Source organism: Cyphellophora europaea (assembly GCF_000365145.1).
Source record: "Cyphellophora europaea CBS 101466 unplaced genomic scaffold supercont1.7, whole genome shotgun sequence".
Taxonomy (NCBI): domain Eukaryota; kingdom Fungi; phylum Ascomycota; class Eurotiomycetes; order Chaetothyriales; family Cyphellophoraceae; genus Cyphellophora; species Cyphellophora europaea.
In genome coordinates, this window is record NW_008481813.1 from 523,020 (window position 1) to 541,849 (window position 18,830).

Genomic DNA, 18,830 nt, shown 5'->3' on the forward strand with positions numbered 1-18,830 from the left:
AAGTAGAAATAGTAGCAGTAGAACAAGGCAACTGAAGGACAAACGTAGGCATGCGGTGCCTAAATTTTGACACCTAACTATTGGCGTGACAGGCGGAAGTCGCTAGCTCGGCAGCTTTTGGCGGCCTACCGCCCTAAAATTACGTCAGTCTGCAAATCTCCAAAGGCTGAGCCTTCAACCGCACCTTCAAGTCCATCACGACGCGCCGCATCGTCTACGTTTCCTACTCGCATTACTGTCATCGCGCATTACTTGTAAACTAGTCTACCCCCCCTTGGTCATTCATTTGCGACCTCGTGGACCCGATAGTTCTACTCTTACCCGACGCGAAGTCTAGGTTTGATTGACTACTGCACGAGTTGATCACTTCTTGGGCCTGCGCCGCTCCGAGAGCCTCACTCCAACCTGACTTTGTCCACGAAAGCGGCCACCCACGCAAACAAATCCTCAACCCTACTTGCCGTCCTTCCTCCTCACTCAATTCTGCCTGCAACTCTCTCGACAGTCCAAGAATCATCACCAGACGAAGCTAGTTGAGTGCAGAATTGAGCCTGATATCTCCCCTCCCATGTGGCCTCCATCGCCACTGTCAGGAGCTTTGTGAAGATGGGGACGATCACCAAGAAGCCGCAGGAGAAACACAATTCATCTCTGGTTAGCCAATCTGTCCCTCTTTTCCACCTTTACCTCTAACATGTCGCAGTCACCAGCTGTGCTGGAGTTCGTGAAGAGGATCTCGGCTGCCAGCTACTCAGAACTACCTGCCCTTTTCGAATCATGGGATCGAAGATGGCCTTATCCTCGGGGAGATCTGATGAACTGGGTTGTACCTCTCGATCGATTCGACGAAATCCTTAAAACTTTCATCACCACATATAGTCTAGAGCAAGGCCCGCAGACTGCCTCTTTTGGGGTGGCTGTCCTCGTGAAAGGCACGACAGGAGCGGATGAAACGCAGATGGTCGAAAAGTTTGGCGAAGAAGGTGATCGCATTCTCATTGAGTCCATTCTGGACTTCTCCCGACTGCTGGTCGAGAAATGCGCCAATCGAGCTACCTACAACAGTTCCGATCGCCTCAACGACCTTCTCAATACTACTTCTCTCTCACTGCTGCACCGGACTCTACGACTTACCATCTTGCTCGCACAACGCTACTCCGAGCGCGGTAGCCCTGTTCCTGCGCCTGTGGCAAAGTTCTACGATTATGATCACGACCGGTTACGATGCTTAGCAAGTCCTATCGCACAGAATCTTTCTCCCGCGAAACGCGTGCCAGCCTCACCTGTCAAATCTACCAAGAGCAAAGCCGGCCACGTCAGTGGGTCGAGGCGTACCTCTGCTGCCGCGAACCCAAACGACTTCCGCTCTCTATGTCGAGATTTCTCAGCCCAGACTGGCTCCGCAAGACCTGCGCAACCTGATCGCGACTGGCAGGCATGGGCACAGGTGAAAGTTGCGTGGACTCCCGAAGCTCTAGCGAAAGACACAGGAGAACAGAGCAAACCGCTTGCTCAGCCCACAGCGCCCTCAACCCCAAACACGCCGACCCCACTTCGCCGCCAGACGAGTGCTTCTGCTAAGGCGGTTCAGTTGCCTGATAGTGCTCAAGAAGCTTCAGATTCATCCTCAAATCTTCGTAGTCTTGAGTTCTCCACATCAGATCTGAGCAAGATGACTATTGAAGAGGCTTTGCGCACCTGCCCAGACGAGATGCCGAAGACTACTCGATACGAGCTTCTGCACAAGCTGCGTATCGCTTATGGTCTCTTGTCATCACATGGCCGCAAAGACGTCTTAGCCATCCGCATCTTGGCCATCAACATTGTGGGCAATGTCTTTACCGATGACGAACTGCAGCGGAACCTACTAGGGAGAGATCAAGCGGGACAGAAGCCTCAAGAGCTGGTGCAGCAATTGGTCAATTTAATCCAAGATCCGAAGAAAGGCCAACCCACTGTCGAGGTTTACATGCAAACTTTGAGCATGGTGACGATCGGCGTCCTCGCTCGACATAAATTATTTGCTCAAGATATCACCGCCGCTCTTGGCGCCAGCTCCGCCAATGGGTTGTTGCTACGCCTTACTCAACGTGCTCTTGTCGATCTCACCAGCGACGGGGATGAGAACGATACACTGGATGGCGACGAATGGCGAGAAGCTGTATTCTTGTTACCACAGTATGTCATCGAAGCTTCAGGTCATCACGGCCGCTTGAGCGAAGGCAGTTTCTCTAGCAGCTTCGTGGCTGCATATGTGACGGGACTGCGTAGTACAACTGTCAAAGCCATGAGAGTGCACCTTCGGATGCTGGACTTCATGAAGAGCTTTTTCCACCACTTCAAGGATGGTCTTCAGGTCTTACTACAAACCGATGCATTTGAGAACCTCAGTAACCTGACACGCGACTTAGCCGAGGATGCATGGCAGCAGCACCAGGGTGGGAAAGGCATTCCGCCAGAGTATAAGACCCGGCTCACCGATTACGAAATTCCGTACATTCACCGACAAGTCTTGCGCTCTATCATTGACATGATCAACGATATCACTGGTCATCAAGGTGCTAATGCGGATAGGGCTTCTCGAAGTCTGGTGGATTCCCAATCATTGCTAACTGCCTTCAAGCTCATCATGGACAAACTGCAAGCATTTGGTACACACACCTGGAGCGAGGTTGTTAAGGCCATTAGTGGTTTTCTTAATAACGAGCCTACGTGTTTCACAGTCATTGCAGAAGCAGGCATCATCAAGAGCTTTTTGGGCACGGTCACTCGTCGTGATGGTTCGCAATCAGACTCAGACATCAAGCAGACTATTTCAGATGTTTCTGCTCAAGAGGGTCCTGGAATTCCCGCTTCCGTTGAAGCCATTGGTAACGCATCGCAACTGTTTGAGGCCATATGCTTGACAAGCGCAGGATTCGACCTCTTCAAGTCGTCTGGCGCTCTGGAGAAGTTCTTCGAGATCTTTGAGTCACCGGCTCATGTTAAGCTTATGAAGGATCTCAACAACATGCGAGTACTCGGCACCACGTTCGACGAGCTCGTTCGTCATCACCCTAATTTGCGCGATACTGTAATGAGCTCAGTCATCGTCATGATTGCACGCGTCCGACATATTACACGGGCTATGGCAGGAGATTATGGCGCTGGGCCGAAACTCTGGCACCAGGGGCTGAATGGTGATCTTAAAGTGTCAGGTGGTATCGAGGCGCTACGACAGGAGATTATTCCCTCCCCTCGATCCGACGCAAAGCCTTCTGATGCTGTTACACTGCCCGACGGCAAGAAGCTCACCTTTGACGAGCCGGGGTATAACGGTCTTCGTTGTGCGCATCCTCAAAACGAGGATTCACATGGCCTGACCGCCTCGGACTACATGAGGCCGTCGGTGGGATTCCTGTCCCACCTCTTCCGAACCCAATCTTCATGTGTTGTTTTCCTCGAGCATGGCGGCGCTGATATGGTACTCGATCTTGTCACTATCCCCAGTGTACCGGTGGCCGAGTATTCTTTCGGTATGCATGGGCATATGGAAGAGCTTGCAAACGTCATCCACATGATGGCTGAGTTGAAGCCTGGATTAGTCCTACCTGCACTCGTCGATCGAGCACTCTTCGTCTGTTCCGAATTGCAGCACTTCAGTCATTCCCAGCCGGGCCAGGATGAAAGCTATTTCGATCCTCTCATCCAGCTGACGAGCGGAGAGAGCCAGCATTCGGAAATGGATGCAACATCACCAGTGGAGCAGAATGGCACGTATCTTGTCCGAAGTCTCATGGCTATTTATTGCCTAGCCCAAGTCATTGGAGAGGTGTTCAGTACAGCCATCTTCAGTTCGCGTACCCACAATGCCTTCTTGTTTGGCCTCGTCAACTTGGCCGATTTATTCGCGGAGCTGAGTGGCATGCTCGGTGACATAAGCGCTGCGTGTGTTCGCGAGGCGATCGTCATTCAGAAGAAGCTTCCTGATCCCTGGGTCAAGGCCACAAAGCCAGAGAACTTCTCCATGGGAGACGACGAGGTAGACCAGATCCTTCGTATCTGGGATAGCTCTTCCAATACGGAAGGTGAGGACGAGAGCCCCGAAACTACTAAGGACCGCCAGACAGCCGCTTTCAAGAACGTGCAGACATTACGATATCTCACCCTCGAGACACCTGCAGCAATTGCAGAGCTTCTGGGCAGTATTGGTCACGGCACTGCCGGCGGGAGGAGGAGACCAGATACCTTTTCGAGACAGAAGAGCGCTATGGTTTCCGACGCTATCGCGGGCGCGCTGCTGAAGCAACTACAGCCCGACTTCATCCAACCAGGGCTCAACAATGCTGTCCTTGATAAGGAGACGAGGTTCAAGTACCTGGTTGTATGCTTGTCCAACATGAGAGTCTCGCTTCATGACGACCTTCAGGGTGCTGGTACAGGCGAGTTCTGCCAGAGCTTCGTGGTCAACGCGTTGAAGAAGCTTGGTGGCATCCGTCGGCTGCGAGACATCGGGACTGAATTCTTCTCAGAGTTGAAGCAATGCAAAGTCGAGGTCTGGACCTTTGCTGCAAACACTGGCCTCAAAACTTGTCTCGATATTTTCGACATCTTGACAAGTGCAAAGAGTGTTGTGGGCGCTCCTCAGTCTTCGCATATGAAGAACTCGGATCCTGGTAAGGCTCACTACTTTGTACCGCCGCAAGCTTTGTTAGAGTTCCGAATGGAGGCCCTACCTCTTGTGCGCGAAATCTGGGACAGCGAATATGCCGATCAAGCCTCCCGGGACGTTGTTCACAAACTAGTATCTATCCTCAAGCACGCCTTACAGGGAGACTCTGAAGAGGAAGCGGTCCAGACGCAGAGTGGTCACCCCAAAGTCACGCCTCCACCGCCTCGCAAATTTCCCATCGATCACAACCGCCTTAGAGAGCTTAAGGACGATGGATTTGATGAAGATCTTGCTAAAGAAGCCTTATACCGCACCAACACATTACCCTCAGGCAATTCTAACACTGCTGCGAAAGAATACTGTCGGGCGATGATCGCCCATCCACGGCGCCGTCGATTACCTATTCCATCAAGCGAAACCGATTTGCCTGCAACGACCCGTGAGACACCCTCTACATCCAGTCCGGCAGGTGCTTCTTCTGCTCTGCCAGTTGGACCTATCGAGGCGGCGTTGGCCGAGGTTGTCAACAATGCATCTCATGATAGCGAAATGGAAGGCGTAACATCTTCGAGCCCCTCGGATCCTGCTCGCCCACAGACATCAGGGTCTTCGGCGATGGATCTGAGTAACATTTTGAACTCCTCGGAGCAGCCTGCGGCTCAGCCGATCTCTAAGGGAGAGAAGCCCGCTCACCCTTCCTACTCTGTCGAAATTATCAACGCAGAGCGGGGATCCATTCGAGATGATCTTGCCGAGCGCTGCAACAACGTACTGAACAGCCACCAAGACATGGTTTTTGAGCTAGCAGATCTCATCTCAAGTGCCACGAAGAAGATGTCGCGAGAGGCTGCTCAGAGCTACTGGGAATCGACTTCCGATCTTCTCGTCAACTCACTGTTATCAATGCAGGCAGATGGAGAAATCGAGGAATCCGAAGGCAAGAAGATCGCCGCAGCTGCTCATCTCATTGCTTTGCTTATCAACGATAAGGAGGTCTTCAAGACAGCACTTGGGGTGTTCCAAGAGAATTTTGAGGGGCTGCTGTCTTTCTTGAAGCTCAGCGGTACAGTGATTCGAAAGGGAGATGATACTTATCCCTGGGTCGCTCCAATCCTGCTACTTATCGAGCAGATGCTGTCGCAGGATAATGAGCCAGCTGAGGTGCGTTGGGACCATCCTCGAGACCTTGAGTCACCTATGCCAAAGGCAGAGTTGGTTGAGAAGGCTACCATCAGTCTCGATCAGAAGAAGGAACTTTTCACAGCTTTGCTCGACTGTCTCCCTCGAGTTGGAAAAGACAAATCTATGGCTCTCTCCATTGCAAGAGTTCTGGTCATGCTGACCAGAAAGCGCGAGATTGCTACGGCACTCTCAGAGAAACGGAACTTGCAACGCCTCTTCCTTATGGTCAAACAGCTTGGTATGGGAGTCTCTAGTCGCTTCCTGAGCTCGTTCATGCTCATCCTTCGTCACATTGTGGAGGACGAAGAGACACTTGTGCAGATCATGAGAAGCGAGATCCAAGCTGCCTTCACTGGCCGAAACTCCTCTCGGAACTTGGATCTAAATGGCTATACCAGAGAGCTGCACCACCTTGCTATCCGGTCACCCGAGGTCTTTGTGAAGGTGTCGAACGACCTGCTCAAATTGTCGCAATGGCAGCCCCACTCGCCTGGTCCCCCTCTTGCGCTCAAGGATGTTCTCAAAGATGACGACGCGAGACCCGCCGATAAGACTACGTCCCCAGCTGGAGACGGCACGGCGGCAGATGATGCCAACGAAGCTGCCGCAAGCGTCGAAAACACCGATGCTCCTGCCGATGACTCAAAAGGCAAGACCGCTGACATTAAGCCCCCGGTCGTTGAGAACCCTGATGGTGTCATCCACTTCCTGCTTTCTGAGCTGTTGTCCTACAAGGATGTCGATGACAAGGACGTTCCATCTACAGCAAGAGCTGACTCGGAAGACTCCAGCCCGGTACTGGACCCGCCTGTTGCTCCAACGATTGCCCCTGAGTCGCCAGCCTCTTCTATCGATGGCTCGGGCCTTGCACAGTCAGATGCAGCCAAGCCAGAGCGCCCTCGATTCAAGCCGGAAGACCACCCCATCTTCATCTATCGATGCTTCTTACTCCAGTGCTTGGTGGAGCTGCTGCATTCGTATAGTCGCACCAAGATTGAGTTCATCAACTTCTCTCGCAAGTCGGATCCGTTGGCAGTGACTCCATCGAAGCCACGATCTGGCATCCTTAATTACGTGCTGAACGGCTTGGTCGCTTCTGGCTATGTGGACAAAGACGACCAGTCAATTCATTGCAAGAAGCGACTTGCAGTCTCGGATTGGGCCATCAAAGTCCTGGTCTCTTTGTGCTCTAAGACCGGCGAGAAAGGCAAATCAGCCCCTGTGCAGCGCTATGCTCTCGTACAGGTAGATGACAAGGACGATGAACCTGAGCTGACGTTCGTGCGCCGCTTCGTGCTTGAGCATGCCATCAAAGCCTTCAAAGATGCAACCTCGTCGACCGAGTCGTTGCAAACCAAGTACAGCAAGCTACTATGCTTGTCGGATATGTTCAATCGCCTACTTTCGAAGCCATCGGCCTCTGATGGAGCGGCTGGTTCTAATAACACCTCGTACAGAATTCTCGGTCGAATGATGTTTGAGAAGAATCTGATCTCAGTCCTTACAAGCTCACTGGCTGAAATCGATCTGTCCCAGCGAGGTGCCCGGCGCGTAATCAAGTTTATCTTGCGACCGCTTCAAGAACTTACCAGTCTGGCCACACAACTTAGTCTCACTTCGCCGGACGTGATCACTTCGGTTCTGGGCAATACATCGGATGACGATATATCATCAGCTTCATCGGTCTCAGAGGTAGAAGACGAACGAGAGGAGACTCCGGATCTCTACCGTAATTCGGCTTTGGGTCTTCTTGACCCGAATCGACCTCGAGAGTCCGATTCGGATTCCGATGATGAGGATGATGACGAAGAGATGTACGACGACGAGGAGTATCCTGACGAGATGGACTACGACGATGGCATGCCCGCAGGCCAAGAAGACGACGAAGCTGTCAGTGACGAAGATGAGGACGACATGGACGGCCCAATCGAGGGTCTGCCGGGGGACGTGCCTATGGAGCTCGAGTTTGTCGTCAATGAGGGCGGCATGGAAGTTGATACTGGTGATGACGATAGCGAGACCAGTAGTGACGATGGTTCAGATGACGAGGATGGCGAGGACTTCGATATCGAAGACGAAGATGGTGAGATCAACGCCGACAACGAAAACGACAGCCTCGGTGATGGACACGACCACGAAGCCGACTGGGAAGATGATGAAGGTGATGAAGACATTGACGACGATGCTGACGATGACGAAGGCGATGAGATTGAGGTCGACATGAATGGCGACCTCCTTGCTGGCGGTCCAGACGAAGCACCTGCTCTGCAAGACGACCTCAACAACCTTCTTCGTGTTCTTAACGGACGGGATGAAGAAGGTGGGCGTGCGAATCATACCCACGTAGTAATGCACCCTGGTGTGGCTGGTGCAGATGATGAAGAGGACCATGAGGATGTCGATGTTGTGGAGGAAGACGAGGAAATGGACGAGAATGACGCTCTTGGCCATGATCACTTCGATGACTTCATGGATGGTGATATCGAAGACGAGTACTACGAGGATCAGTGGACATTCGACGAACCTGCGCCTCGACCTAGAGGTTTTGGACGTCGCAATTTCGGTGGCCGTTCCATCTTCCGCCCTCCACCTCCACCTACAGCATTCCTTCACCCTCCAAGCTTTCGTGGAGCTGGCGAGTCCATCCCATCATTCTACCGATCCTCTAGTGGACGCCGTCCTGGTCGACAAGACAATGACGATGGCACAAATCCACTGCTACAGCGACCACCGGGAGAAGCGCCATCATCACGTGCAGGCGATGTTTCGCGCATTACCTTGGCCTCAGGCCGGCTCCCCGGGGACGAGGACCTGGAGGAGTTCAATAATTTCACCAGTTTGATGCCAGGCCCCGTGCGCGACGCTTTCCGATCCGTCGTTCAGGCCGAAGGCGGACAGAGCCGCGGCCACGGTCAGCTCCTCGATCTGATCGCGAACACTATTCATCGAGGCGGCCCTGCCATGTACGCTAGTCCTATGAGCATTAACGTCAATGTTCCCCTTGGAGAACTCTCCTCAGGAATGCGGCATGGTCTCGGCATGGGTGGCGGGGCTATCTCAAGCCAACGTGTACGCGAAGACCCTCCTCGAGCTGTAAGCTTTACGCCTGCCACCACCATGGTTCGATGGCAAGAGGAGCGAGCCATCCTTTTTGGCAACCAGTACCTTGACAAGCTCCAGCGCATACAGCTCCTCCTTATGTCGATGCTTGCCCCTTCTGCCCAACAAGAGGAGAAGGAGCGCCTGCGTAAGCGGGAAGAGGAAATCAGGGCTCAGAGAGAGGAAGAAGAGAGACAACGCCAAGAAGCTGAGCGCACCCGCAAGGAGCGGGAAGAGCAAGAGGCTGCGGAGCGTGCCGAAGAGGAGCGACGTGTCGCTGCAGAAGTTGAGGCGGCTGCTGCGGCTGCTGCTGCTGCTGCTGATAACCAACCCGCCGCCAGTGGCGAGACTAATGAGGCGGAGCCTATGGAAGGTGTGCAGTCTACCGAGCCAGATCCTCGAAGTGAGGACCAGCCAGATGAGGCTGAATCGTCAGAGGCAGCTCAAGAGCGCGTCTTCACGACAATCAGAGGACGTCAACTGGACATCACCGGGTTGGCCATTGACCGGGAGTACCTCGAAGCGCTGCCAGAGGAGCTGCGAGAAGAAGTCATCATGCAGCAATATGCCACTCGCCGAGAAGAAGCGCAACAGCAAAACACCAATGCTAGCACGGGGGCGGCAACGGGTACTGACAATGCACCTATTGATCCTGAGTACCTGAACGACTTCCTCAATGCTCTGCCAGAAGAAGTCCGAGAAGAAATTCGTCAGTCTGAAGCCAATGCTCAGCGACAGCGGGAGCGAGAAGCCGCTCGCCGAGAAGCAGCGGTTAATAGACCAGTTCAGGCGGAAGACATGAACAACGATGATTTCCTAGCCACTCTAGATCCGGCACTACGCCGCGAGATCTTGGGTGAGCAATCTCACGACATTTTGGCGCAGCTTAATCCCCGGTTTGCTGCTGAAGGTCGTGAACACGCTCGCCGAATCTTCCACTATTCTGGCCTGCCTGTTGGTCGGCAGGCCCAGGGCGGTCGTGTTGACCGCGATGGGCAGAAGGATAACAAACGCCAAGTGGTTCAATTAGTCGATAAAGCTGGCGTTGCGACACTTTTGCGTCTGATGTTCCTTCCACAACAGGGTTCACTTCGGTCGAACCTGTGGCACATCTTGAGGAACGTATGCGGCAACCGACTCACTCGCTTTGAGGTCATTAATATGCTCTTGGTCATTCTGAAGGAGGGATCGACTGATGTCACCGCCGTCGAGCGCAGCCTTGCCAGTCTTTCGTTACGCGCCAAAGCCACCGCTGCTCAGAAAACTCCCCAGCCGTTAAAGCGAACCCTATCGATGCAGCCAAGTGCTGGTTTAGGTGAGGACGTCACTCCTTTGGTTGTCGTTCAACAGTGCCTCTCGGCGCTTAAGCAACTCTCCCAGCACGGTCTACACGTGCGTACATTGTTCTTGCGCGAGGTCGATATCAGCAGCAGCTCCAAATCCAAGAAGGGCAAAGACAAAGAGAGCAAGACGACCAAATATCCTATCAACGACCTTATCACCCTGCTTGACCGCAAGCTTATCGTTGAAAGTGCTCCCAGCTTGCAATCTCTTGCTGAACTGCTCGCCGCGGTAACCTCGCCCCTGGTCGTCCTGATGCGTAAGGAAAAGGAGCAAAAGGATGAGGCGAAGAGCCAGAAGCCAGATACTACCGAAAGTTCCGAGCGACAGACTGAACCTTCTAACACTGATCAGGTGCAAGATACTGCTATGACTGAGGGTTCTACTGAGGTTGGGGCTGAGGGAACAACTGCAATCGAGGCCCTGAGCGGTGAAGCCACTGCTAGTATGAAGGATGAAGAGAACGAAGTCAGCAAAAATGAAGAGCCCAAGCCGAAGAAGAGTTTCGAGCCGCCTGTCATTCCCACTCGAAATCTCCAGCTCATTGCTAATATCTTCATTGCTTCCGAATGTGGTAACGACACCTTTCATGCCACTTTGGATACGATGTCGAGTATCTCCTGCGTGCCCGGCACCAGTGAAGTCTTCGGCAAGCAGCTGATCGGGCATGTCAAGAACCTCTCCTCGTCTCTTTGCTCAAGTCTCGATGAGCTGATACCACAGCTCCGCGAGGCCCAAGCGAGCACCGATCTCCACGGTATCACCTCTACTCGCTTTTCCCACAGTGGATCCGATCAGGTCAAACTACTCCACGTTCTCAAAGCTCTCGATTATCTGTCGGAGCCGAAGAAGGAGGGCGAGGGTGAGGAAGGTGCGGTGAAGAGCATTCTGACAACCTCCTACGAGGGCCTATCTCTTGGGCCTTTGTGGTCGAAGCTGAGCGAATGCCTTAGTGTCATGGGCGAGAAGGACAACGTCATTGCTTTCGCGTCCATTCTCCTTCCTCTGATCGAATCTCTGATGGTTGTTTGCAAGAACACTTCACTCAAAGAAGCGCCTCTGGTGCAGCAAATTCGCGAGGAGGGCCCCACAACTCCCATTGTTGAGGACCTAAACGATCTCGAACAGCTCTTCTTCAACTTCACTACCGAGCACCGGAAGATCCTCAATGACATTATTCGTCAATCGCCGAAATTGATGCAAGGTAACGGTAGCTTCAGCTTACTGGTGAAGAATCCCAAAGTGCTCGATTTCGATAACAAGCGTGCTTTCTTCACGAAGCAAATCCATTCGAGGTTACACCAGCAGCGCCACGTTCAGCCACCCCTACAGCTCAATGTCCGCCGCGATCAAGTCTTCCAAGATTCGTACAAGGCGCTGTACTTCAAGACCGCTGATGAGATGAAGTATGGCAAGCTCAACATTCGGTTCAACGGCGAGGAGGGCGTGGACGCCGGCGGTGTTACTCGCGAATGGTTCCAAGTCCTCGCTCGGGGCATCTTCAACCCCGACTGGGCTTTGTGGCAGCCAGTCGCTTCTGACAAGACCACCTTCCACCCGAATCCTCTCAGTTGGATCAACGGTGAGCATCTTGTGTATTTCAAGTTCATCGGTCGAATCATTGGCAAAGCACTCCACGAAGGTAGAGTCCTTGACTGCCATTTCAGTCGCGCTGCCTACAAGAGAATGCTTGGCAAGCAACCAAACCTCAAGGATCTTGAGAGCATGGATCTTGACTATTACAAGTCTCTTCTTTGGATCCTGGAGAACGACATCACTGATATCCTCACCGAGGATTTTTCGATCGTTGAAGAGCAGTTTGGTGAAGAAAAGATCGTCGACCTGATCCCCGATGGGCGCAACATTCCCGTTACGGAGGAGAATAAGCGAGAATACGTCCAGAAGCTGGTCGAGTACCGCCTAACGGGATCCGTTAGTGAGCAGCTTGAGCATTTCATTCGCGGTTTCCACGACATTATTCCTGCCGAATTAGTTGCCATCTTTGATGAGCAGGAACTCGAGTTGCTCATTTCTGGTCTTCCCGAGATCGATGTCGACGACTGGAAGGCGAATACCGACTACCATAATTACAACGCGAACAGCCCTCAGATCACTTGGTTCTGGCGTATTGTGCGGGCCATGAGCAACGAAGAGCGAGCTAAGTTGTTGCAATTCATCACGGGCACTAGCAAGGTGCCACTCAACGGTTTCAAAGATCTTGAAGGCATGCAGGGAACAACTCGCTTCTCTGGTAAGTTCCACTCCATTTCAGCGACCGAGCCATGACTAATTAGAGTACAGTCCACCGTGAACCCAACCTCAACCGGCTGCCAACCAGCCACACTTGCTTTAACCAGCTCGACCTTCCGGCTTACGACAACCAGGAGTCGCTCAAAACCAACATAATGAAGGCCATCAATCTGGGCGCCGACTACTTTGGATTTGCCTGATTGCCTTTTACGACCTCGAACACAATTTCTACACTTCGTCATGTTGTATTGAAAGCGTTGATATCAGCGAAATGGCATGGCACGGTCGTTTCTTGTTTTGCATCGGCCGGCGTTTGACACTGAGGATAGTGATGATGGAACGAGACGCGGACATGCGATGGAGGGAGGAGTGTATTAAAAGCGCATGGTGTAGGTGGCGATGAGTTAGCATAGCTTACATAGCGAGCCGCGGTAGTATCCAGACGGCCAGTGAGAAGAGGTGTGCAGACCTCAAAGCCTTCTGTCGTGCTGTGGTGCTGCCAAGTGGCGGGATAGAGCAGCTTAATTGAGAGCATTCATTAGCCCACCATTCCTCCGAGTTTTGCCCTCGTAAGTACAGATCTGGTCTGACCTGTAGCCTACGCGACTATACAGAGCGGCAGACAACAAACAACACTGAACAGTTGGATCTGAAGCAGGCGGTGTTTTATCCTAACAAGTCAATGCAGGTAGAATAGCACGTGATCTGCGAGCGCGCCAAGATTTAGCAATTGCCAAGACAACTAGCGCACCGAGACTGCTTTTTGCGAGCCTGCGCCCGTTTTTGACACAACCTATTCCTGTCCTTGCTTTCGACAACTTCTCGACAAACGGGCTTCATCAATCGCCAACATGAAGCTCAATATCAGCAACCCGCCTGCTGGCACGCAGAAGGCACGTAGTGTCGTCAATTCCACTGCCATGGACACCTGCTAACATTTCGGCCGCAGCTGATCGAGATTGAAGATGAGCGCAAGCTTCGCGTCTTCATGGACAAGAAGATGTCGACCGAGGTCCCTGCCGACTCCCTAGGCGATGAGTGGAAAGGCTACGTACGATGCGCCTCGAGAGATGATCGTTTCAAGAATCTTGCTAACCTTTGGCCAGATTGTCCGCATCACCGGTGGCAATGACAAGCAAGGCTTTCCCATGAAGCAGGGTGTCGTATGTTAAACCTGCTCCTAAAAGCGCCAGCACGTTCGCTGAGACTTGTGTCCACAGATGCTCCCTACCCGTGTCAAGCTCCTCCTCGCCGATGGCCACTCCTGCTACCGACCCCGTCGCACCGGTGAGCGCAAGCGAAAGTCTGTCCGTGGCTGCATCGTCGCCCAGGACTTGGCTGTGCTTGCCCTCTCCATCGTCAAGCAGGGCGAGCAAGATATCCCTGGTCTCACCGACACTGTTCAGCCCAAGCGCCTTGGTCCCAAGCGTGCCACCAAGATCCGCCGCTTCTTTGGTCTCACCAAGCAAGATGATGTTCGGTAAGAGACGGGTCTGTGTGTACTCCTCACAAACGCTAACAACCATGTAGCAAGTTCGTCATTCGTCGCGAAGTTGTCCCCAAGAAGGAGGGTGCGAAGCCTTACACCAAGGCCCCCAAGATTCAGCGCCTCGTCACTCCCCAGCGTATGCAACACAAGAGGCACCGCCTCGCTCTGAAGCGCAGACGCGCGGAAGCGTCCAAGGATGCTGCCAACGAGTACTCTCAGCTGCTAGCTAAGCGCGTCCATGAGGAGCGTGAGAAGAAGTCTGAGCTGCGCAAGAGACGCGCATCTTCCATGAGGAAGTAGATATTTGCGTTTGGAGTTTAGACCGTGCGAAAACGGGTTTCGAAGACCTGAAAAGGCTTCGAGGAGACCATCCCACTGCTTGTGAGGATGTACGACAAGGTGGTCACGAAATAGCAAAGCAAGGGATAGGTTGGGCAGCCGCTTCAGGCCATGTGCTACCATCAGAAGCAAGTTCTGCACCACATCCACCCGCTGAGATACCGGTGACCCAAATTTACTCAATGAGAAACCCAACACCACAACACATGCTTCCTCCTGCGTATCCTATCACAAGTAACAGTCTTTTGCCTTGCTGCCGCCATCCGTACTTTGGCCGTTGCCAAGCCCCAAATTCTCTGCGGGGAACAACATCCGTCCCTCAGCCTTCCGACCTGCTCATGGGCGACCCCTCTGGTCCAGATTTTGTCCACCATGTTTCCTCGGTGATCACTGACTTTACAGAGTACGGCATGGCGTCCAACTCGATTAAACTGTTGACTGGCAACAGCCACCCAGAGCTGGCCAAGCTCGTGGCTAGAAGGTACGTCGTCGTACTGCTCATCCCGACTCGAGGGCTGCGCATGTGAAATTTTCGAGGACATGCAGCGACAACACGTAGCGGAGTGCGCGATACTGACGCACGACCCGCAGGCTAGGGATCGAGCTCACCAAGATTATGGTCCTGCAGTACTCGAATCAAGAGACTTCAGTGACTATTGGCGAGTCCGTCAGAGACGAAGACGGTACCGACGTCCGCAAAACCCTGGCCGACCCCTCTGACATATGCTAGTCTTCGTCCTCCAGTCGACGCGTCCCAACGACATCAACGATGGTTTGATGGAGCTGCTCATCATCATCAATGCCTGCAAGACGTCGTCGGCGCGCCGCATCACTGCCATTCTCCCCAACTTCCCCTACGCCAGACAAGATAAGAAAGACAAGTCACGAGCGCCCATTACCGCGAAGCTCATGGCCAATATGCTGCAGACTGCTGGTTGCAATCATGTCATAACCATGGATCTGCATGCCAGCCAAATCCAAGGCTTCTTCAATGTTCCCGTCGACAACCTCTACGCGGAACCCTCTTCCACCAAGTGGATCCGAGAGAATCTACTACACGTGGGCGAATCTGGCAATGAGATCAACGGCCCGAGACAAGAGTGTGTAATCGTATCTCCCGATGCTGGCGGCGCCAAAAGGGCGACATCCATGGCCGACAGGCTCGACCTTTCCTTCGCGTTGATCCACAAGGAGCGCTCTCGGCCTAACGAAGTCTCTCGCATGACACTCGTGGGCAACGTGAAGGACAAGGTCGCCATCCTCGTCGACGATATCGCTGATACTTGCGGCACGCTTTCCAAGGCGGCGGATACACTCATCAAGCACGGTGCCAAGGACGTTGTTGCGCTTGTCACGCACGGCGTATTGAGTGGCAACGCCGTGGAGACGTTGAAGTCAGGCGCGCTTTCGAGACTGGTGATAACGAACACGGTGCCGATCCCAGAGCAGAAATGGGAAGCGCTGAGCCAGGAAGTGTGGGAGGATGGCAAGCTGAAGGGATGCAAACTGGAAACAATCGACATTGCACCTGTGTTGGCCGAAGCCATTCGGCGCACGCACAACGGCGAAAGTGTGAGCTACCTGTTCAGCCACAGCGTTGACTAGTATTCGTGCTGTACAAGCACGAAGGCGCGATGAGGGAGATCTTGGTCCTTCAACCAATGTACTAGCACAGGCACCTCTGCCAAGCAGCTCTCGCCCGTAATCCCGACCCGGGGAGCATTCGGCAGCTGCCACCATCTGCATACACCGGCGTTGATTTGGAGAATATTGAGCTCGGGGAAAGATTGTGAGAAAGTATGGCTCTCAATATACAGCCAATGCATGCCTTCTGTCAAGCCTGCATGATCCGGTGGCAGTTGTACGAATCCATCAGCCTTGGACATCTGAAGCTGCTTCGCTCTCAGTCACTACATTGCCACCAAACCGATAGACCAAGGCGTTGAGCATATACAGGTCTTTCAATAGGTTCGCAACCCAGTAGGCTGAGGCACAGAAGCACCTTACCTTGCGTTATGTGACCCTCTCGGACACTCGGCCTCGCGGATGATAAATCACCGACCAAGAACACCCCCCTTCGGCCCCCACCATCATACGGCCGTTTAGTCAGCCAACACTTGTCGGGTATAGGCATCGCGTCATGCCGGCGTCGTATAACGCACCTATGTATGTATCGGTAACCTGCTTATTAGACTTCGGCCTGGAGTTATCTGTCTCTCGGGCCCTTGCTTAGGCACTTTGCAGTCCGAAGTGAAGACCGCCTTGACTAAAGCATGACGGCAGAGATGTCGGTGGCGTGCGGCGCGCGTCCTTTCAGTAGGTACGAGTACAGTTATCTAGCATGTGCTCATGCATCGCATCGGCGTGCCTTTCCTCCGCGTCGCTGGGCTGCTGGCCCAGTTCTCAGAGGTATATCTTCATGAAGCGGGACGTGAGGAACGCTGTGTTCCTGTCGATCGTCAATCCCATTCGGATCTTGAGATATTCCCAAACACGAAACACACTTGTAATATTCCAACTTTCCAAACAACAAACACCGTAGTCACACCACAACAATGTCAATGAAAGCCTGGACCTTCACCCGCCGCGGCCACACCCTCCACACCCTCCAACTGACAACCCTCCCGCGCCCCGACCCCACTAACCTGCACGACGACGAACTCTCGTCAAAATCTCCCACTCCTCCCTCAACCTCCTCAGCTCGCTCCTCGCCTGGGTCGTGCCCTCCTTCATCCGCACCACCCCCTCGGTACCCGAATACGACTTCTCCGGCCGCGTCGTCGCCACCGGCAAGGCCGTCTCCCACTTAAGCGTCGGCGACGATGTCTTTGGCGCCATCGCGCCCGGCCAGCATGTCAGGCTGGGCCGGGGCACGTTGGCCGAGTACGTCGTCGCGCAGCGCGACGGGGTCTGGCGCAAGCCGGAGGGCGTGTCGTTCGAGGAGGCGGCGGGGCTGGGCTGTGTGGGCCTAACGGCGTTTTATGTCGTGAGTAAGAGTGGGTTGAAGCCCGGGGGTCGGGTGTTGATTAATGGGGGGAGTGGTGGGGTGGGGTTGTCGACGATACAGGTCGCGAGGGAGGTTTTGGGGCCCGAGGGAACGATTGTCACGACGTGTTCGGGGAAGAATGCGGAGTTGGTGAAGAGGATGGGCGCGGATGAGGTAAGTTTCGGTATCCCGTCCGTGATCATATGGCAAGAGGCTGACAGGGGGCAGGTGGTGGACTATACCCAGCATGCATCTCTACCCCATTATCTGGCGTCGACGTACTCAACGAAGCCCTTCGACGCCATCATCGACACCGTCGGCACCAGTCAGGCCCTCTATTACGGCTCACCCAAGTACCTCGCTCAAGGAAAGCCATTCCTCGCGATCGGCACGCCCATGGGCGACGGCCTCACCTGGACGAACCTCTTCCGCAATATCTCCATGCAGGCATCGAACAACCTCTGGCCTGTCTTTCTGGGAGGGACGCCCCGAACCTGGACTTTCATCAGCTCGGAACAGGCGGGCGTGGACATCTGGAAGACGCTGCAGACGGCGGTGGCGGAGGGGAGGCACAAGGTCAAGATTGACAGCGTGTTTGCTATGGACGATGCGAAGAAGGTGAGTTCGCTTCTCCCAGTGTAGTTTGTTGTTGGAGCATGGTTTACTGACCTTGATGACTAGGCATATGAGCGGATGTTCAGTCGAAGAGCGCAAGGGAAGGTTGTTGTAAAGGTTCAGGATCTTTGACGGAAAGGCGTTTATTATACTTGGAGCGGCTCCGTCATGAGAGGGTTTGGAGATATGCAAAGGGTGTGAGCTTCCAGGATGGTCTGTACAAGACAATGAGTAGTAATGGAATCTGAAGCTTCTGCGCCTTGTTGGGCCCTTTACCAGGCTTGGTTGCCTTCTCGAACTTTCCTTCTTTCTCTCCACTATTAGACCCATAAAATGCTAGGTTGAGAGCATCATGGTCACCTCTTACGACCTCAACAGCAGCGACTACAGGAGCTGAGCAAGCTACATGTCGTCATGCTGGAATATGTAGCCGACACATGAGAAGGCGTACCGGCAGTCACGGAACGCACACCGTAGTGAGCGCCGCGCATAGCTGCTGATGGGCAGCAAATGAGGTTCTCTTACCTCCTATCAATGGTTCGTACCACTCTAAGCCTAATAGACTCATATATACAACGCAAAGGGCGTTTAGCACATGATGCAGTTCGTGGTGGTGGCCACGACCCCTGACAATCATAGCCTTGGGCGTGCCAAGGAAACAGGGTCTGGGCAGGAGTCTCTCATACTATTGAAAGACGCATTTCGTCCTTGAGGTATAGCACAGGACTCGATGGTTTGCTCCCCATATCCTGCCAAAAGACTCCGTCCTTCCACAATCGCAGCAAGTCTTTGGCTGCCGGATGACAGATCTTCTCGTAGCAACATCCATTCTGTTCGCGCTACCTCACCATTGCTGACGCTTAGTCCGCCTGCATCTG

The 18,830-nt window shown here is 53.5% G+C and overlaps 4 protein-coding genes across 4 annotated transcripts; all 4 read left to right on the top strand.

Moving 5' to 3' along the window:
• Nucleotides 1-694: 694 nt before the first annotated feature.
• On the top strand, nucleotides 695-12,723 carry HMPREF1541_07285 (uncharacterized protein; the record flags this gene model as incomplete). The annotated part of the gene is made up of 2 exons (XM_008721609.1): nucleotides 695-12,524; nucleotides 12,575-12,723. The coding sequence occupies 2 exons, from the start codon at nucleotides 695-697 to the stop codon at nucleotides 12,721-12,723; spliced, it is 11,979 nt and encodes a 3,992-aa protein (XP_008719831.1).
• Nucleotides 12,724-13,374: 651 nt separating this feature from the next.
• HMPREF1541_07286 (40S ribosomal protein S6-B) lies at nucleotides 13,375-14,312 on the top strand (the record flags this gene model as incomplete). Its single annotated transcript, XM_008721610.1, has 5 exons — nucleotides 13,375-13,428; nucleotides 13,473-13,574; nucleotides 13,630-13,686; nucleotides 13,744-14,003; nucleotides 14,054-14,312. 5 exons carry the CDS (start codon nucleotides 13,375-13,377, stop codon nucleotides 14,310-14,312), a joined length of 732 nt encoding a protein of 243 aa, XP_008719832.1.
• A 449-nt stretch (nucleotides 14,313-14,761) lies between these two features.
• On the top strand, nucleotides 14,762-15,956 carry HMPREF1541_07287 (uncharacterized protein; the record flags this gene model as incomplete). The annotated part of the gene is made up of 3 exons (XM_008721611.1): nucleotides 14,762-14,832; nucleotides 14,943-15,034; nucleotides 15,082-15,956. 3 exons carry the CDS (start codon nucleotides 14,762-14,764, stop codon nucleotides 15,954-15,956), a joined length of 1,038 nt encoding a protein of 345 aa, XP_008719833.1.
• Nucleotides 15,957-16,906: 950 nt separating this feature from the next.
• Nucleotides 16,907-18,084, top strand: HMPREF1541_07288 (uncharacterized protein; the record flags this gene model as incomplete). The annotated part of the gene is made up of 4 exons (XM_008721612.1): nucleotides 16,907-17,016; nucleotides 17,052-17,511; nucleotides 17,566-17,955; nucleotides 18,019-18,084. 4 exons carry the CDS (start codon nucleotides 16,907-16,909, stop codon nucleotides 18,082-18,084), a joined length of 1,026 nt encoding a protein of 341 aa, XP_008719834.1.
• Between the last annotated feature and the right edge of the window lie 746 nt (nucleotides 18,085-18,830).